Genomic DNA, 18,487 nt, shown 5'->3' on the forward strand with positions numbered 1-18,487 from the left:
CACAACTCGTGCACATACCATGTCCTTGTATTCCTCATCCTTCTGACGATGAGACTTAACAATGTTGCAATAAAATTCATCTTTCAACATAAATTCCTAGTACTTAATAACTTTAAATTGAATTTGAGTCATTATAGGTGCTCAAAACTCATTTCTCATAGGAGATCTATAGTGATCAATTATTTAAAGTTGAATTTGAGTGAGCCATTGTGATTTCCCTCTTTTGGCAATAGCACAACTCGTGCACATACCATGTCCTTGTATTCCTCATCCTTCTGATGATGAGACTTAACAATGTTGCAATAAAATTCATCTTTCAACATAGATTCCTAGTACATAATAACTTTAAATTGAATTTGAGTCATTATAGGTGCTCAAAACTCATTTCTCATAGGAGATCTATAGTGATCAATTATTTAAAGTTGAATTTGAGTAAGCCATTGTGATTTCCCTGTTTTCGCAATAACACAACTCGTGCACATACCATGTCCTTGTATTCCTCATCCTTCTGATGATGACACTTAACAATGTTGCAATAAAATTCATCTTTCAACATAGATTCCTAGTACTTAATAACTTTAAATTGAATTTGAGTCATTATAGGTGCTCAAAACTCATTTCTCATAGGAGATCTATAGTGATCAATATTTAAAGTTAAATTTGAGTGAGCCATTGTGATTTCCCTCTTTTGGCAATAGCACAACTCGTGCACATACCATGTCCTTGTATTCCTCATCCTTCTGATGATGAGACTTAACAATGTTGCAATAAAATTCAACTTTCAACATAGATTCCTAGTACATAATAACTTTAAATTGAATTTGAGTCATTATAGGTGCTCAAAACTCATTTCTCATAGGAGATCTATTGTGATCAAATATTTAAAGTTGAATTTGAGTGAGCCATTGTGATTTCCCTGTTTTGGCAATAACACAACTCGTGCACATACCATGTCCTTGTATTCCTCATCCTTCTGACGATGAGACTTAACAATGTTGCAATAAAATTCATCTTTCAACATAAATTCCTAGTACTTAATAACTTTAAATTGAATTTGAGTCATTATAGGTGCTCAAAACTCATTTCTCATAGGAGATCTATAGTGATCAATTATTTAAAGTTGAATTTGAGTGAGCCATTGTGATTTCCCTCTTTTGGCAATAGCACAACTCGTGCACATACCATGTCCTTGTATTCCTCATCCTTCTGATGATGAGACTTAACAATGTTGCAATAAAATTCATCTTTCAACATAGATTCCTAGTACATAATAACTTTAAATTGAATTTGAGTCATTATAGGTGCTCAAAACTCATTTCTCATAGGAGATCTATAGTGATCAATTATTTAAAGTTGAATTTGAGTAAGCCATTGTGATTTCCTTGTTTTCGCAATAACACAACTCGTGCACATACCATGTCCTTGTATTCCTCATCCTTCTGATGATGACACTTAACAATGTTGCAATAAAATTCATCTTTCAACATAGATTCCTAGTACATAATAACTTTAAATTGAATTTGAGTCATTATAGGTGCTCAAAACTCATTTCTCATAGGAGATCTATAGTGATCAATTATTTAAAGTTGAATTTGAGTGAGCCATTGTGATTTCCCTGTTTTCGCAATAGCACAACACGTGCACATACCATGTCCTTGTATTCCTCATCCTTCTGATGATGACACTTAACAATGTTGCAATAAAATTCATCTTTCAACATAGATTCCTAGTACTTAATAACTTTAAATTGAATTTGAGTCATTATAGGTGCTCAAAACTCATTTCTCATAGGAGATCTATAGTGATCAAATATTTAAAGTTGAATTTGAGTGAGCCATTGTGATTTCCCTCTTTTGGCAATAACACAACTCGTGCACATACCATGTCCTTGTATTCCTCATCCTTCTGATGATGAGACTTAACAATGTTGCAATAAAATTCATCTTTCAACATAGATTCCTAGTACTTAATAACTTTAAATTGAATTTGAGTCATTATAGGTGCTCAAAACTCATTTCTCATAGGAGATCTATCGTGATCAATGATTTAATGTTGAATTTGAGTGAGCCATTGTGATTTCCCTCTTCTGGCAATAACACAACTTGTGCACATATGAACATAGTTTCCTTGGTTGTTCGAGCTAAGATTCTCTTCTCATTACACAACTTCCTTTTGCCTCTACAAATCCCCAACTATAATCTTCAATCCATATTTGCTCCATATTGATGATTGCTTCATCCTTTTTTCATTTTCATTTTCATTTTTTTTCTTCCAATAGAGATGCAAGCTTTTTCATGGTTACTATGTGATGAACGTTTGCACCATTTATCTATATGCTAGGATTGATGACCAATCTCCAATACAATAAATTATTCCAGCAACATTGATGTTGATTATGGAGACTATTGTAATAACCATAAGAAAATTCTATGCTTGCAACACTTTTTTGGGTAGAACAAAGGGAATCCTCACTTGGATGGGTTGTGGAAGCCTTTCCTCTTCCAATAAGTTTGGAATCCGTCTTCGCTTCCCAATACAGGGTCAAACACCTCTCATGTATATTTCATCTTCCCTCCTTGAAGGTTTTTAAGTACATTCTCTTGCACAAGCTCTTGTCTTGGAATTGTGTCTCTTTTATCATACCACATCCTTGGTTTGTTGTGGCTTTCGGTAGTGACAGGAAACTATAGAGAATATTCCATTAACTGAAGGGTGGATAATCATACCCAATCTCCGTGGAGATGATATTCTTTTAGTGGATAAAGCATCTATTGCTAAAACTCTATGCAATTCTTGTTATGAGCATACACATACCCTTAATTAAAGGAGTTTCATTGGTCCAGAGATAAGCTCGTCAGTCATGTATAACCATCTGCTTGCACGATCTTTTATTCACTGGAAGCACACAAAGGATATGACTTTATTTGTGTTCAAATGCTACAACTGTTCAGAGGGATTGAAACATATATGCAGTATCCCTTCTCTTGAGCATGTACACTTTGGAGCCCCCTACTTACCCAACAGCTTTAGAGCTTATATCCATCATTCATAGCATGAATTGCATGATTGTAGTAACTTTAGTCTCATAGATCATTTTGCCCTTTTGCAAACATTAATCACATTTCTTTTCTTTTGGCCCAGGTGTTTGATCTCTTTTTACGACCCCCCTGAATTTGATATCAGTATATTCTCCTCTTCTTAAGAGGGACTTTGTATGTACAAAGGTTTGAGCATCCTGGCAGTTTTGGCACTCACAATCATGATGTTTTGCCCCATTACAAGCATCCTATCAGTATGCACAACATTTACTTATTGCATCCCAGGTACATCTTACCAAAAGAAATATGCAAAGCAATATTCGTGGAACTCCTTTTGTTGACATATAACAGGAATTTTCAGCTCTGAAAAACATCAAAATCCAAATCACATTCGAACAAGAAAGATACTGTAAGGACATCTGAAATTCATATAAATTGACAGTTATATGGCTTCAGACAGAGATCCAGATAGTGCGTTGCACATTTGATCCCATGTTTGTAACACTATACTCCTCGACTGCATTAGCATTTGTGGCTCATCATTATACCCATCAGTGAAAACACCCATCACACCTTATCTGGTATATTCACTGATGAATTTTTGTGTTCACAGGACCAGGTTTTATGAAACTCTAGGCCCCATGTCCTGGTAAAATCAGACCGTGCCCTGTTTCCTGGTAAAATGGAGTACGCCACTTCGCCTCTCAAAACATTCCCTCATTTTATGATTTATCATTGTATTGTTGCCCTACATTCGTTATGGGGTTTTCGCCTTTTGAGTCTCACTGATCAGATCACAATCAATTTCCTTAATTATTGTCTGCCCATTCTCCCTACTACTAAGTTTCTTGCAGGACACAAATGCCTTTTTTGCCTATGATGGCATATCTTGGTGATGACGATTGCAATGAATTTAATGGAGATGAAACATCTTCCATAAGCATAGATGACAAGATAGTGGGCCCCTTGCAAACACACTTTCCATCTTCGAAAACATGGAGATTGTTGGGATCTCTAATCATAATCTTTCTATTCTCTATTTTTGAGATAAGCGATGTGCCAAAATGGCAGTGACTACATATACATGTGTTATTCACAACATGAATAGTTTCCCCTTGGTATGTATTGATGAGAGCACAAGCAATGGCTAACTTCTCACTATGTCCACAGAGCACATCATTCTTTACATCATCATAAGTGCTTCGTAACACCCAAAGAGCACTAGATGGATAGCCTGCTTGTTTCATTTTAAGAGCAATTGCTTTTATCTTAGCATGTATGATTTTCCTTTGAGGATGTCTTGTATCCCCCACAGAAAATGAATGAGCATTTCCACTGACATCAACCCAAACACTGTTTCCCCGATCTTTCCAAACGGCATATTTCAGTCTCATGGCTTCAACTTTGTCTGCATCCTCTTGCATACCAGCAGCTGCAAAAATATTAGCTATAAGAACATAAGCTACAGCACAGCTATCATCAAGTTGCACAGCCTGATCAAAAGCTAATATCCCAAGCTCTACATTTCCCCATTTTCTACAACCACCTAATAATGCAACCCAAACATCATGATAATCAGAAGACGGCATCACTTTAATCACTGACATTGCCTTATCAAACAGCCCTGCATATCCAAAAACCACCACCATGCAAGTATGGTGCTTCACATTAGGATTGACATCATATTTTCTTGACATATCCCCAAAAATCGTTTGGGCCTCATCCAATAGCCCTGAGCGGCCACATGCACTCAAAACACAAAGGAATGTAATTGCATCTGGAGAGAAACCCTCAGTTTGCATCAGCTCAAAACAGTTCAGTGCTTCATGACCTTGTCCCTGTTGGGCAAGCCCTGCAATTAATGTATTCCAAGCAACTACATCTCGTGTAGGAAGTGCTTTAAGAACCTTTTGTGCCTTTCCAAGCTGACCACATTTAGCATACATATCCACCAAAGCAGTACCAAGTACAACATCTTTCTCCAGCAAGTTCCTATTGACAATCTGTTCATGAATTTCTTCGCCTATGTCTATAGCGCCCGTGCTAGCACAAGCTCTCAAGATGCATATCAAAGTTACTGCATCTGGAGAGAAATCCTCACTCTGCATGCGCTCAAAACAGTTCAATGCCTCGTGACTCTGCCCCCGTTGGACATACCCTGCAATTAGAGCAGACCAAGATACAACATTTCGAACAGGAAGGCCTTGAAGCACTTCTTGTGCTTTTGCAAGCATGCCACATTTGCTGTACATGTCTACCAAAGCATTGCCAAAAACAATATCCTTCTCTAGTAAGCCTCTATTTATAATTTCATCATGGATTTTTTTCCCTTTGTCAATAGCTCCTATTTCCCCGCATGCCTTTAAGATTGACGTAAAGGTAACTGCATCAGGCGAGAGGCCCTCACTCAGCATTTTTTCAAAACAACTCAGTGCTTCATGACCTTCCCCTTGCTGAACGTATCCTGTAATTAGTGCATTCCAAGAAACTACATTGTGAATAGAAAGATCTTCAAGCACTTCTTGTGCTTTTGCAAGACAACCACATTTGGCATACATATCCACTAAGGCAGTGCCAAGTACAGAATTCTTCTCTAATAGGCCCCTATTTGCAACCTCTTCATGGATTTGTTTGCCTTTGTCGACAGCTCCTGTGCTACTACAAGCCTTCAATATACATGTGAAAGTGACTGTATCCGGGAAAAGTCCCTCTCCTTGCATCCGTTCAAAACAGTTTATCGCTTCTTGGCCTTGCCCTTGTTGGGCGTATCCTGCTATAAGTGCAGACCAAGAGACAATGTTCCGGACAGGAAGCTCATCAAGCACTGCCTGTGCTTTTGCAAGCACGCCACATTTGGCATACATATCAACAAGAGCAGTACCGAGCACAATGTCTTTTTTAAGACCCCTATTCAGAATCTCTTCATGAACCTTCTCTCCCTTGCTTATAGCCCCCGTACTACCACAGGCCTTCAAGATAGATATAAAGGTGACTGAATTCGGAGAAAGGCCCTCATTCAGTATCCGTTCAAAACAATGCAACACTTCATGAAACTGCCCCTGTTGAAGATACCCCACAATTAGTGCATTCCAAGAGACTATGTTGCGAACAGAAAGTTCTTCAAGCACCTGTTTCGCTTTTACAAGCACACCACATTTGGCATACATATCCACCAATGCAGTACCAAGTACAATATCCTTCTCCAGCAAGTTCCTACCCACAATTTCTTCATGAACTTGGTTGCCCTTCTCTATAGCCCCAATACTACCACATGCCTTTAAGATGCAAATGAAGGTGATGGTGTTTGGGGAGATGCCCTCTCTTTGCATTTGATCAAAACAGTTCAATGCTTCATGACCTTGCCCCTTTTGAGTATACCCAGTAATCAGTGCATTCCAAGAGACCACATTTCTAACCAGAAGCTCTTCAAGCACTTGTTTTGCTTTCGGAAGCATCATACATTTGGCATACATATCCACCAAAGCTGTGCCGAGCACTACATCCTTCTTCAGCAAACCCCTACTCACAATTTCTTCATGAATTTGTTTACCCTTCTCTATAGCTCCGATATTGGCACAAGCCTTCAAGATGCAAATGAAGCTGATAACATCCGGAGAGAGACCCTCACTTTGCATTCTCTCAAAGCAATTCAGAGCTTCTTGACCTTGCCCATGTTGTGCATATCCTGCAATTAATGCATTCCAACATACTAAATCTCGGACCGGTACATTCTCAAGAACTTCTTGTGCTTTTTCAATCATCCCACATTTGGTATACATACTGATCAAAGTGCTGGCTATGTAAGGGTTGTTTTCGAGCAAGCCTCTGTTCAGAATCTGAGCATGAAGATTAATGCCTTTACTAATATCCCTTTTCTGGCCACAAGTCTTCAGCAAGGCCACAAAAGTATGAGTTTCGGTGCGGGTTCCATCTGTATGCCTTTCTTGCAACAATCCAATCTCTCTTCTCCTGTGCTGAGACCTAAAATCTGGCAGGATTGAACCATCCTGGATTAAGACAAACAATCTCTCTCTCACACACAATCAAAATGTGGCCTCTCGGATTGCAACATTCATTGGTAAAGTTCTTGCACATTGGGAGTGGCTATTCACTTTCACATGTATTAGGTAAAATGCAATATTTTTGGCCTCTTAGGTCATATTTGACCCCCAAAGACAATAATAGAATATATCTCTCTCTCTTTCTCTTTCACTCTCTCCCTCCCATTAAACCCTAAACCCTCTTTCTTTCTGTGTGTATGTGTGTGTGTGTGTGTGAGAGAGAGAGAGAGAGAGAGAGAAAGCGTGGGTGTATCAGAGCTTCTTACCTTGATGCTATGAAGAGCTGTTCTTTCAAAGGGCGCATTCGATTTCCTCTGTCTCGCCATGGAATCATGGGGGCTGGCATGGCATCCTGGTCATTTGGCATTGGCAGAGAGTTGTATCCGCTCCATTATGTGCCCGGCAATGGTAACTGCTCCTGTTGTCCAGCAGCACGGACATCTCCCACACTCACTCTATAAGATGATGGATGCTATGTCATAGGCCCCATGTCATGCCCAAAGCATCCCTGAGCATAAATAACATCTTATCGCACGTGTAGACAGACGGACACTTAGCAATAGACTAGATATTACCCCGCCTATCGACCTTCAATAGATACATTTAGTTCGTCTTTTAAAGTGTGGTTATTAATGTCATTGATCACAAGCAATGACGCCCATTTCTAACTAGTATCTCCACTAATCTTCCTTTCAAATACTTCCATGTACTAGAGCTTAGTCTACATTCTCTAGTTCTTACATGAGGTTCATCATATTTACCTAAGATGGAACATCCAACTATCATGCGAGTTGATTGATTAAGAATGTGATTAATACAATGTTATTTATCAATCACAAATACCATCTTTATATTTTTATGGGATTTTATCAATTTCTTTAGCCTATTGTAGATATATACATCCCTTCGTCTATTTAGCCTAATGTGAGGGAGATGAGTATTCCTAATAGGATGAAGTGCATATAAATTGTGCTCTAATAAACATGAACAAAGTGAACCCTTATAGCTTATATGGGAATGCATTGATTCAATAGGTAGAGCCTTGCTTCTAATTACAAATAGAGACAGACAGACAGAGAGAGAGAGAGAGAGAGAGAAGTCGAGTTTGCAAGGACATTATATCACTGACACCAACACATAGAAGTATCATATCATTTGGCATCTTACTTTCATGGTCATCTCCACCCCACTCTCATCCGTCAAGGGCGGTCCCTACGGGATCAAAAGCATTTTGTAATGTCTTCATAGTAGGATGCAGCGAATTTATGTAGCACATAGGTGAATGTCACACATATCGTCAAATTTTACTTGGGCATTCCAAGTCATGTCCTAGGAATGATCCAAACGTGATTTGAATTATACAATAAATCTAATGCATGCATATATGTGACCCACCTACCATTGTCACACTAAACAATGAATTTAATTCATCATTGTCTTTTGCATGGTGTGAAACATATATTGATGTCAATCTAAACTATCTTTTTAGGAGCACAGCTACATAAGAAGTAAAAGCGTGTCCTAAGACAAGTCATTTAATAGCTTGATGAAACATATTAATAGGTAATAAGATGATCCATTTACGTTTAGACAAAAGAGACGGTATTCCAATGGTAACTTTATCCCACAAAGTTACATAAGCACAAACCTCCAACAACAATGATAGACACTAGAAAATTCTCTTTTATTAGTATGTCTTTCCTTCACAAGATTACAAAAACATTATGGGTTGCATCTCAAGTTCACATGGATGGCAGCAATAAAGGAAGAAATTTGAGATACGATGGGACATGCAACTTTTTGTTGGTAGAAACTCTCCCTTCTTGAATCTTTGAGCTTGAATCTAAAATCAAAATGCTCTCTTTCTCTTGCCTTCATCCATGGATGTAAAGGGATGAATAAATTTGAAGTTTCCCACGCCTCTAATGTCTTGATTTTTTATCCCAAGTGACAATCTACTAATAACACAATCCGTGTTAAGAGAGTGTTTTCTTTATTGTAAGGGTAATATCTCAAGCCTAAATATATCTGTTTATTTGTTTATTATACTGCAAGTTAACATGAACAGCTGAGATCTTGATTGGGTCTCATAGGGCACAATGGCCTTTTAAAGATGTTAATATATCCTTTTTCCTTCTTCCATCAACCCACATAGTATTTCCCCCTCCTTGCAACAAGCATACTTCAGTCTACATGCTTCTACGTTGTCTGCATCTTGATGCATGCCAGCAGCACCTAAAATGCTGCCCATAAGGACATAAGCTGCAGCATTATCATCTGCTTGTACAGCTTGATCAAAGGCCAATAGACCAAGCCTTATGTTTCCCCATTTCTTACAAGATGCTAACAGTGTAAGCCAAACCGCTGGATAATCTGAACAAGGCATTGCCTTAATGACCGAAATTGCCTTGTCAAAGTGTCCAGAACATCCGAGAACCATCACCATGCACGTATGGTGCTCTACCCTTGGAGTTATATCATATTTCCTACTCATATCTCCAAAGAATAGTTGCGCTTTGTCTGAGAGACCAGAGTGACTGCATGCATTCATAACACAAAGGACTGTGACCTCATCTGGAGACAGACCTTCAATTTGCATCTCTTCAAAGCAGCATAATGCTTCATGGACTTTCCCTTGTTGGGCATACCCTGCGATGAGTGCATTCCATGAGATGACAACTCGGATGTCAAGCTCATCGAGTACTTCTTGTGCTTTTGCCAGTACACCACATTTGGCATACATGTCCACTAAAGCATTGCTGAGCTCGAAATACTCACCAAGGATACCCTTGCTTACAATCTCTTCATGAATTTGTTTGCCCTTGCCTATAGCTCCTATGCTCCCACATGCCTTCAAGATGCAAATGAAAGTAACAGCATTTGGAGAGAGGCCCTCAGTTTGCATTTGTTCGACGCACTTCAATGCTGCATGTCCTAGCTCGAACTGGACATGCCCTGCAATCAATGCATTCCATGTGATGACTCCTCGAATTGGAAGCTCTTTAAGCACCTTTTCTGCTTTTACAAGCATGCCACATTTAGCATACATATCTACCAAAGCAGTGCCAAGTGCAATATTTTTAATCAGCAAACCCCTACTCACAATTTCATCATGGATTTGTTTACCCTTCTCTATGGCATCTATACAGCTACAGGCTCTCAAGATATGGGTAAAGGTTACTCCGTCTGGAGTGAGGCCCTCACTTTGCATCTGTTCAAAACAGTTCAGTGCTTCATGACCTCGCCCCAGCTCAGTATACCCTCCAATTAGTGAATTCCATGAAACTAAATCTCGAACAAGAAGCTCTTCCAGGACTTCTTGTGCCTTTGCAATCACACCACATTTAACATACATATCAACCAAAGCCGTTCCAAGCACAACATCCCAATCCATCAAGCCCCTGCTCTGAATCTCTTCATGGATTAGTTTGCCTTTTTCTATAGCCTCTGCACTGCCACATGCTTTCAGGATGGAAATGAAGGTGACTGAGTCTGGAAAGAGACCCTCATCTTGCATCCGTTCAAAACAGTGGAGGGCTGCATGGCCTTGTCCCTGCTCCACAAACCCTGCAATTAGTGCATTCCAAGAAACTATGTCTCGAACAGGAAGCTCTTCCAGTACTTTCTTCGCTTTTCTCAGCAGACCACATTTCGCATACATATCAACTAATGCAGTGCCAAGCACAACATCCTTCTCCAAAAGACCTATATGCATAATCTCTTCATGAATTTGTTTGCCCTTCTCTATAGCTCTCGCACTGCCACATGCCTTCAAGATGCAAATCAAGGTGATCACATCTGGAGAGAATCCCACACATCGCATCTGATTAAAGCAGCTTAGTGCTTTGTGAAGAAGTCCTTCTTGGGCATACCCTGCAATTAATGCAGACCAAGAGACTACATTTTGAACAGGAAGTTCTTCCAGCATCTGCAGTGCTTTTTCAAGCATGCCACATTTGGCATACATGTCTACCAATCCATTTCCAAGAGCAATATCTTTCTCAAGCAAACCCCTAGTTGCAATCTCATCATGAATTTGTTTGCCCTTGTCTACATCTCTTGTCTTTCCACAAGCATTCAAGAGACAAATGAAGGTGACCTCATCTGGAGCGAGGCCTTCATTTTGCATTTGTTCGAAACAAGTTAGTGCTTCTTGACCTTGTCCTTGTTGGGAATACCCTGCAATCAGTGCATTCCAAGAGGCTACATTTTGGATTGGAAGTTCATTAAGCACCTCTTGTGCCTTCACAAGCAAATCGCACCTGGCATACATATCCACCAAAGCTGTGCAAAGCATGATATCTTCCCCAAGCAGGCCCTTTCTCACAATCTCGCAATGTACTCGGTTTCCCAGATCTATAGCTTGTGTAATGCCACAAGCCTTCAAGACACAAACGAATGTTACTGCATCTGGAAAGAAGCCCTCATTTTGCATCTTATTATAACACTTCAATGCTTCATGAGCTTCCCCCCGTCGTGCATACCCCATAATAAGTGCAGACCATGCAACTACATTTCGAGAGGGAAGCCCTTCAAGTACTTCTTGTGCTTTCTCAACCACACCGCATTTAGCATACATATCCACCAAAGCAGTGCCAAGCACAATATCCTTCGCTAAAAACCCTTTTCTCATAATATCATCATGAATTGCCTTCCCCTTGTCTATGGCATATGTGCTGCCACAGGCCTTTAAAATGCAAATGAAAGTGACTGCATTTGGAGAGAGACCCTCGCTTTGCATTCGATCAAAACACTTTAGAGCTTCATAATGCTGTCCATGATCAGCATACCCAGCAATTAGGGCATTCCAAGAGACTGCATTTCGAATTGGAAGATCTTCGAGCACTTCTTGAGCTTTTATTACGGCACCACATTTGGCATACATATCCACCAATGCGGTTCCAAGCACGATATGTTTTTCTAGCAAACCCCTGCTTACAATCTCATCATGAATTTGTTTGCCCTTGTCTATAGTTTTCATGCTACCGCATGCCTTCAAGGTGCAAAGAAAGCTAACCTCATTTGGATTAATACCCTCATTTTGCATTCGTTCAAGACATTGCAACGCTGCATGACCTTGACCCTGTTGGACATACCCTGAAATAAGCACATTCCAAGAGACTTCATTTCGGATAGGTAGCCCTTCAAGCACATTTTGTGCTTTTGCAAGCAAGCCACATTTGGCATACATATCAACCAATGACGTGCCAAGGACAACATCTGTTTCCAATAAGCCTCTATTTGCAATTTCATCATGGATTTGTTTTCCCTTCACTATATCTAGTTTTCCACCACATGCCTTCAAAATAGAGATGAAGGTGACCCCATCTCTGGGGAGGCCCTCAATTTGCATCAACTCAAAACAATTAATTGCTTCTCCATATTTCTCTTGTAAGACATACCCAGCAATTAAGGCATTCCAAGACACTGTATCATGAACCGAAAGATTTTCAAACACTTCCTGTGCTTTAAAAATCATCCCACACTTGGCATACATATTAATCAAAGTGCTGGTGAGGTATGGACTCTTCTCAAGCAAACTCCTTTTCACAATATCAGCATGAACTTTGGATCCTGTATAAATATCCTTGCTCTTGGTACAAGCCTTGAGTACGTTTATAGAAGTAAGAACTTCATTGATATGTTCATTTTTTACTCCTTTGTTACTCCTTTCCTTGAACTGCCCCTGTTTTTCTTGAAGAATAGTTCTTCGTCTGAGTTCATCAAGAACCCAAGAGGGGTTTTTCCATCCATCAACCCACAAAGGCACATAAGTGACTGTGTGTGTAAAATCGGGTGATCTCGAGGTGGTCTTTATCAAGTTTCAACACAAAAAACAAAAAATCTCTCTCACTAGTTGTTGGCTTTGATGGTTTACAACATAGCATTAAAACAATAAAATTGAGAGAACTCAAGTTTGGTCCTTTCCCGGACCCCCAGATTGTATTCAATCTCCCTGGGATTTTAATAATCTATTAATCTCTCTCATGTGTTTCTTCACGTTAGGCTTATACCTTCTAGTAAGCCAAGCTACTATTTTTCCATGCACTCATGCTCAAATCTCACAATGTGTACAATTACAGTGGATGCCATTGGCAGGACATAGGGGTTTCAACAGGTGACCGTCAGAACTAACGTAGGGGTTTGAGCATGACCTTCAGAACTAAGCTGAGCATCGTTACCAACAGAACTACAATGTCTGGCCATCTCTCTCTATCTATATAGCTATCTATCTCTAACTCATTCACTCACTCACAAATCAATATATACATACATACCTTTGTGGTGCGATTGTCTGCCCATAGCAAAGGCTCCCTAAAATACTCCTTCCATAGGAGGTCCGTCCCTTCCGCAGCAGCCAAACCTGATCTCCTCTGAATCGCCATAGGATCGGATCGCCATTCATGTCTTCCTTTGCCCGTCAGTAAATCAGAAAGCTGCAAGCATATGATGATGGATGGGAGGGGGGCAGGGGAATCACATTTTAACCGGAGGTCGAACTTAACTCATCCATACATATTATTTCTTATAACACGATTTGAAGTGCAAAAGAGGGAGCCAAATTGCAATAGATTATAGAATCATAAATAGATGAGTTTACACATCCCAATTTTTAATTGAATGATATCAAACAATGAGACCTCTAATAAGGAATTATGATTTAGGGTTTTAGGGTTTTAGGTTTAGGGTTTAGGTTTGCGAGTTCAAATGAGGAATTATGATTTAGGATTTCATTGCGAGATCTTACCTTGATCTAGTGCCCATCTTATTGCCCGCCTTGCTCATCTCTATAGATCTTACCTTGATCTAGTGTAAAGCTAAAATCCTATGTATATTTCTATATAGGATAGATGGATATTCTCATACCGTCATGTTAATTGATCATTTGTCAATTTTCCAGGAGTGAGTGCATTGTGTGACACAATGGTTTGTTAATAATTGGGGTTTCATTATCATAGTTTTAGATGGTAGAATGTCAAAATGGAGAACACTATTTAATTGTGTAATATCCATAAACATTATTATTATTTGCGAAGATATAGTATCTTAAAAGCCACAATAGCTAGAATCGTGCCTTTTGAAGAAAGAATGAGATTATCATGACAAAAACGTCTCCTCGTGAATGGGGGTAGATTAGACACAGGGAGAGAGGTTCTATTATGTCCACAAAATTTACATCTTTCGAATCATTTTGGTTATGTTCCTCTCATGACTCCTCTCAACGTCTTCAATGAGTTCCTCTAATGTCTTCCACAATGGCTTTAGATTCCACATTCTCTAGCAACTTCCTTAAAGACTTGTCTTGCAAATAATAAAATCACCCTATTTATAATTTTGTAACTTCTTTGGAGTATGAGTCATGTTCCATCCAAGAAACCTTCAACAACAACCTTGCACAATCATTTGTGAAGGGAAAGGATCAATCGAAAACTCCTCGATCACTGTGATCAGCTTGGCCTCTTCGTCTCCACGACCATATTCTCCTATTGCCAACCATGTAGGAATCATCTTCAAAATTTCAAGCTCGGTCATCTGGAATCACCTTTTTGTCCTTGTTTCCCAAAGTCTTACCCCACATCCTCGATCACAAATATTATGCTTAGTCCAACTAGATGCACAATAAGTCTTCAAAGTGTTCAACTCCAAAAGGTCTATTACTTCTCTTGATCTAAAAACACATCAAGATTTGGTCCATCAGCATTTGTATGTTCATTAATGATCTCATTATTTGAGATGCCCAAAGACTCAAAAACTCTAAATTACAAGTCCTCTACTCTGCCTCAATCTTCCAACTTTTGTTCTCAGAAGACCTTCTTTCAGGCTGCACCACAGCCCTCATATCACTACTATTTTCTTTTTTTTCAGCTATTGATAGTAGTCACTCTTACTCATACAAAGGTTTTACCGATGCATAACATCTCCCTTGCAATAATATAATTTCAAGTTCTTTGCATGTGATTCCCTTCAACTCTGAACCTCTCTATCTAGGATACTCCCCATCTTCTCAAGGTTTTCCATGGTGCTCCCAGTTCTGAAGGACATACAGCCCCCCCTCATTCAATCTTAAGATTGAGAATGTTTTATATTCCCAAATGAAAATACATTTGGCCATTTATACTTGCATCACACTATTCTGTGAGGCAGCATAGTTTAGCCTCATGTATTCAAGCTTTTCTGCATCCTTTTGCATGCTAGAGGCCACAAAAATGTTAGCCATAAGGACATATGCTGCCGAACAGCTATTATCTGATTGCATTACTTGATCAAAAGACAACCTTCCAAGCTTCACATTTCCCCACTTTCTACAAGCGCCTAGAAGTGCAAGCCAAACATCAGGAGAATCAGTCAGTGGCATCACTTTGATAACTGATATTGCCTTGTCAAAATACCCTGCATATCCAAAAACCATCACCATGCAAGTATTGTGCTCTAAGTTTGGAGAAATGCCATATTCCCTACTCATAACATGGAAAAGTGTTTGGGCCTCGTACAGTAACCCTGAATGGCTACATGCAGTTAAAACACCTAAGAATGTGACATCATCAGGACGCAGGCCCTCAGTTTGTAACCGTTTAAAACATTTCAATGCTTCTTGACCTTCTCCTTCATGAGAATAACCTGCAATCAATGCATTCCAAGTGGATACATTTCGGGAAGGAAGTTCTTCTAGAACTTGGTGCGCTTTTGCAAGTACACCACATTTGCCATACATATCCACCAAGGCAGTTCCAAGCACAATATCATTCTCTAGGAACCCTCTAGTTATGATGGTATGATGTACTTGTTTGCCTTTTTCTATAGCTCCGGTATTACCACAAGCTTTTAGGATGCAAATGAAGGTGACTGCATCTGGCGATAGACACTCTCTTTGCATTTGGTCAAAACAATTCAATGCTTCATTCCCTTGTCCCCGTTGAGCATACCCTCCAATCAATGCAGACCAAGAGACAATATTTCTAACATGAAGATCTTCAAGCACCTTTTTAGCTTCAGCAAGCATGCCACATTTAGCATAAAAATCCACCAAAGAAGTTCCAAGCACAACATCTTTAACTGCCAATCCTCTACTTATAATATCGTGATGAATTTGTTTCGCCTTTTCTATAGCTCCAGTGCTACCACAAGCCTTCAAGATGCAAATGTAAGTTACCATATTTGGACAGTGTCCTTCCTGTTCCATCAATTCAAAACATCGTAATGCTTCATTGCCTTGGTCTTGCTCAACATATCCTGAAATAAGTGCAGACCAGGATACTACATTCCGAACCACAAGCTTTTCAAGAACCTCCTCAGCTTTTGCAGGCCTGCCACATTTGGCATACATATCGACCAAAGCAGTTCCAAGCACGATATCCTTCTCTAATAAGCCCCTACTAACAATATCTTCATGTATTTGTTTGCCCCTATCTACATTTCCTTTGCTGCCAAAAGCTTTCAACATGCAAATAAAAGTGACAGCAGTTGGAAAGAGGCCTTCACTTTGCATTCTTTCATAACAATCCAATGCTTCATTACATCGTCCTTGTTGTGTATATCCATCTATTAATGCATTCCAAGAGACTATATTTCGAATTGGAAGCTCTTCGAGCACCTTTCGTGCTTTCTCAAGTAAGCCACATTTGGCATACATGTCCACCAATGAGGTGCCGAGCACTACATCTTTCTCCAACAATCCCTTCCCTATAATCTCTTCATGAATTTGTATGCCCTTGTGTATATCTCTTGTATTGCCACAAGCCTTCAATATACAAATAAAAGTGATAGAATCGGGTAAGAGACCTTCATTTAGCATCATTTCAAAGCATTTCAATGCTTCTTGACCTTGTCCTTGCTGGGCATGTCCAGCAATGAGTGCGTTCCATGTGACAGTATCTCGTATCAAAAGCTCTTCAAACACTTGGTTTGCTTGTGAGAATATTCCACATTTGGTATACATACTGATTAATGTGCTTCCTATGACATGATTCCTTTCAAGTACGTTTCTCTTGAGAATTTCAGCATGAATTCTAATTCCTTTACTTAAGTCCTTCTTCTCGGCACAATGCTTGAGCAATGCCACAAAGGTCGAGTCTTGTACATATTTTTCTTCACCATTGTATTTGTCACTAGGTTCTTGTGACGATGAAACAACCATTGTTTTGTTCAACTCTTTCAAAGCTGAAATTGTATGGTAGCTTGCAAACTTGTAGAGATCTGAAGAGATTGTGTACCATAATCAATCAAATCAAACATTCCCTCTCTTTAAAACATAACAATTCTCTCTCTCTCTCTTTCTTTTTTGTCGTGATGTAATCTATTCTGGCTATCAATTCAAGTTCATGGATTCAAATCCTCATTTCCACACAGCAGCAAACTCTCTCTCTCTCTCTCTCTCTCTCTCTCTCTCTCTCTCTCTCTCTCTCTCTCTGTTTGCTCACCTTGTTGCTCTGATGTTTCTTCTCTCCAAAAGAACGAAATTGGTTCCATAGCATGCCCACATCTATGTTGCCTTGCCATGTGTATAATTCGATGAATGGGTGCATTTGAATACAGTTCAGCTGCTTTTGTATTCTCTGTTTTCCCTCTTGTTTTTTTATTTGCTACTTGTCAGACCCTCCATATGTATACTACTGCTTGATGATTCAACATCTCTTCATTGTTTCTCCATGTAAGGATGCCAATGAATGTTGCCGATGACCATCGGCAACCAAACTCGAGGGGTTTCATGATTTCACTTGTTATGCTTTGATGCTTGTGGTTTTCTTAGGCCATTGGCAACCGCGGATTTGTTTTTGTATTTCCGAGGGAAACACTACAATGACCTCTTTGATGATGAATCACGTCAAATTTTATGATGAACTAGGAGGATACGACTCTTGAGCAAGACTTCCTTCTTTGTTCGAATGTGAGAGTTCAATTCTTAAATTTGAAAAGTATACATATAGTAAGCATCTATGTAGGAAAATGTCCATGCCCATGATGTCTTTGCTTGAGCCAACTCACAGATGGGTCCGCAAGGGTTTCATTGTCTTCCTTTTTGGCACTTCTCTCATCTTCATATTAAACGATTAAAAGTGGTTTTTAATAGATCATAAGGACAATTATGGTTGCAAACCTTGTACATTATAATAGCTATCTAGCAAGTTTAATAATATAATACATGAGATTTGACAATATGTAAGCTCTTTTACACGGGGTGGAAGAGGTAAGAGTGAGAGAAAGTTGTGATCAATGTATCCTTCAGTTTCGGTGTGGCAAGTGTACAATCAATCATCATCGACGTCGTTGCCTTGGTCATCATATACCTCCCCACCAACATCTCTAGCAACAGAATCCATAAACAGAGTTAGCAGCCATTGTTTCCCAAAATGATGGGAACAATATACATCCATATTATGTGATCTCCAT

At 39.4% G+C, this 18,487-nt stretch overlaps 2 protein-coding genes and 1 long non-coding RNA gene across 5 annotated transcripts; all 3 read right to left on the reverse strand.

The window, feature by feature from the left end:
* Positions 1-1,962: 1,962 nt before the first annotated feature.
* On the reverse strand, positions 1,963-3,699 carry LOC147848664 (uncharacterized). Its single transcript, XR_015531893.1, has 2 exons — positions 2,441-3,699; positions 1,963-2,165 (listed from the first exon to the last, which is right to left on the reverse strand). It is a non-coding gene; the product is annotated as an uncharacterized LOC147848664 (long non-coding RNA).
* A 106-nt stretch (positions 3,700-3,805) lies between these two features.
* LOC147848665 (putative pentatricopeptide repeat-containing protein At3g13770, mitochondrial) lies at positions 3,806-7,459 on the reverse strand. 2 transcript variants are annotated; one of them, XM_087338239.1, is made up of 2 exons: positions 7,366-7,459; positions 3,806-7,026 (listed from the first exon to the last, which is right to left on the reverse strand). In XM_087338239.1, the coding sequence occupies exon 2, from the start codon at positions 6,815-6,817 to the stop codon at positions 3,878-3,880; it is 2,940 nt and encodes a 979-aa protein (XP_087194365.1). In that variant the 5' UTR covers positions 6,818-7,026; positions 7,366-7,459; the 3' UTR covers positions 3,806-3,877. The 2 variants fall into 2 exon arrangements, with proteins under 2 accessions (XP_087194365.1, XP_087194364.1); XM_087338238.1 differs by having other exon boundaries at positions 3,806-7,045; positions 7,366-7,453.
* A 1,652-nt stretch (positions 7,460-9,111) lies between these two features.
* LOC147848666 (pentatricopeptide repeat-containing protein At2g39620-like) lies at positions 9,112-17,642 on the reverse strand. Of its 2 annotated transcripts, none has more exons than XM_087338235.1 (2): positions 15,795-17,642; positions 9,112-12,485 (listed from the first exon to the last, which is right to left on the reverse strand). In XM_087338235.1, exons 1-2 carry the CDS (start codon positions 17,232-17,234, stop codon positions 9,216-9,218), a joined length of 4,710 nt encoding a protein of 1,569 aa, XP_087194361.1. In that variant the 5' UTR covers positions 17,235-17,642; the 3' UTR covers positions 9,112-9,215. The 2 variants fall into 2 exon arrangements, with proteins under 2 accessions (XP_087194361.1, XP_087194360.1); XM_087338234.1 differs by lacking the exon at positions 15,795-17,642 and adding an exon at positions 13,378-13,585 and having other exon boundaries at positions 9,112-12,911.
* Positions 17,643-18,487: the final 845 nt, after the last annotated feature.

The sequence above is a fragment of the Azolla caroliniana genome, unplaced genomic scaffold, assembly GCF_043228905.1.
Source record: "Azolla caroliniana isolate FFs.n. ecotype wild unplaced genomic scaffold, voAzoCaro1.0.p SCAF_268, whole genome shotgun sequence".
Classification (NCBI taxonomy): Eukaryota; Viridiplantae; Streptophyta; class Polypodiopsida; order Salviniales; family Salviniaceae; genus Azolla; species Azolla caroliniana.

Excerpts from the sequence above, each read along its gene's own strand:
- LOC147848665 (XM_087338238.1), bottom strand. The coding sequence starts at position 7,425 with ATGGCGAGACAGAGGAAATCGAATGCGCCCTTTGAAAGAACAGCTCTT. Across the intron at positions 7,046-7,365 it reads CAGCTCTTCATAGCATCAAG|GATGGTTCAATCCTGCCAGA; the intron begins GTAAGAAGCTCT and ends GTCTTAATCCAG.
- LOC147848666 (XM_087338235.1), bottom strand. The coding sequence starts at position 17,234 with ATGGTTGTTTCATCGTCACAAGAACCTAGTGACAAATACAATGGTGAA. Across the intron at positions 12,486-15,794 it reads ATATGTATGGCAAATGTGGT|AAATATGGAGAAGCAATTAA; the intron begins GTACTTGCAAAA and ends GTCTTACAAGAG.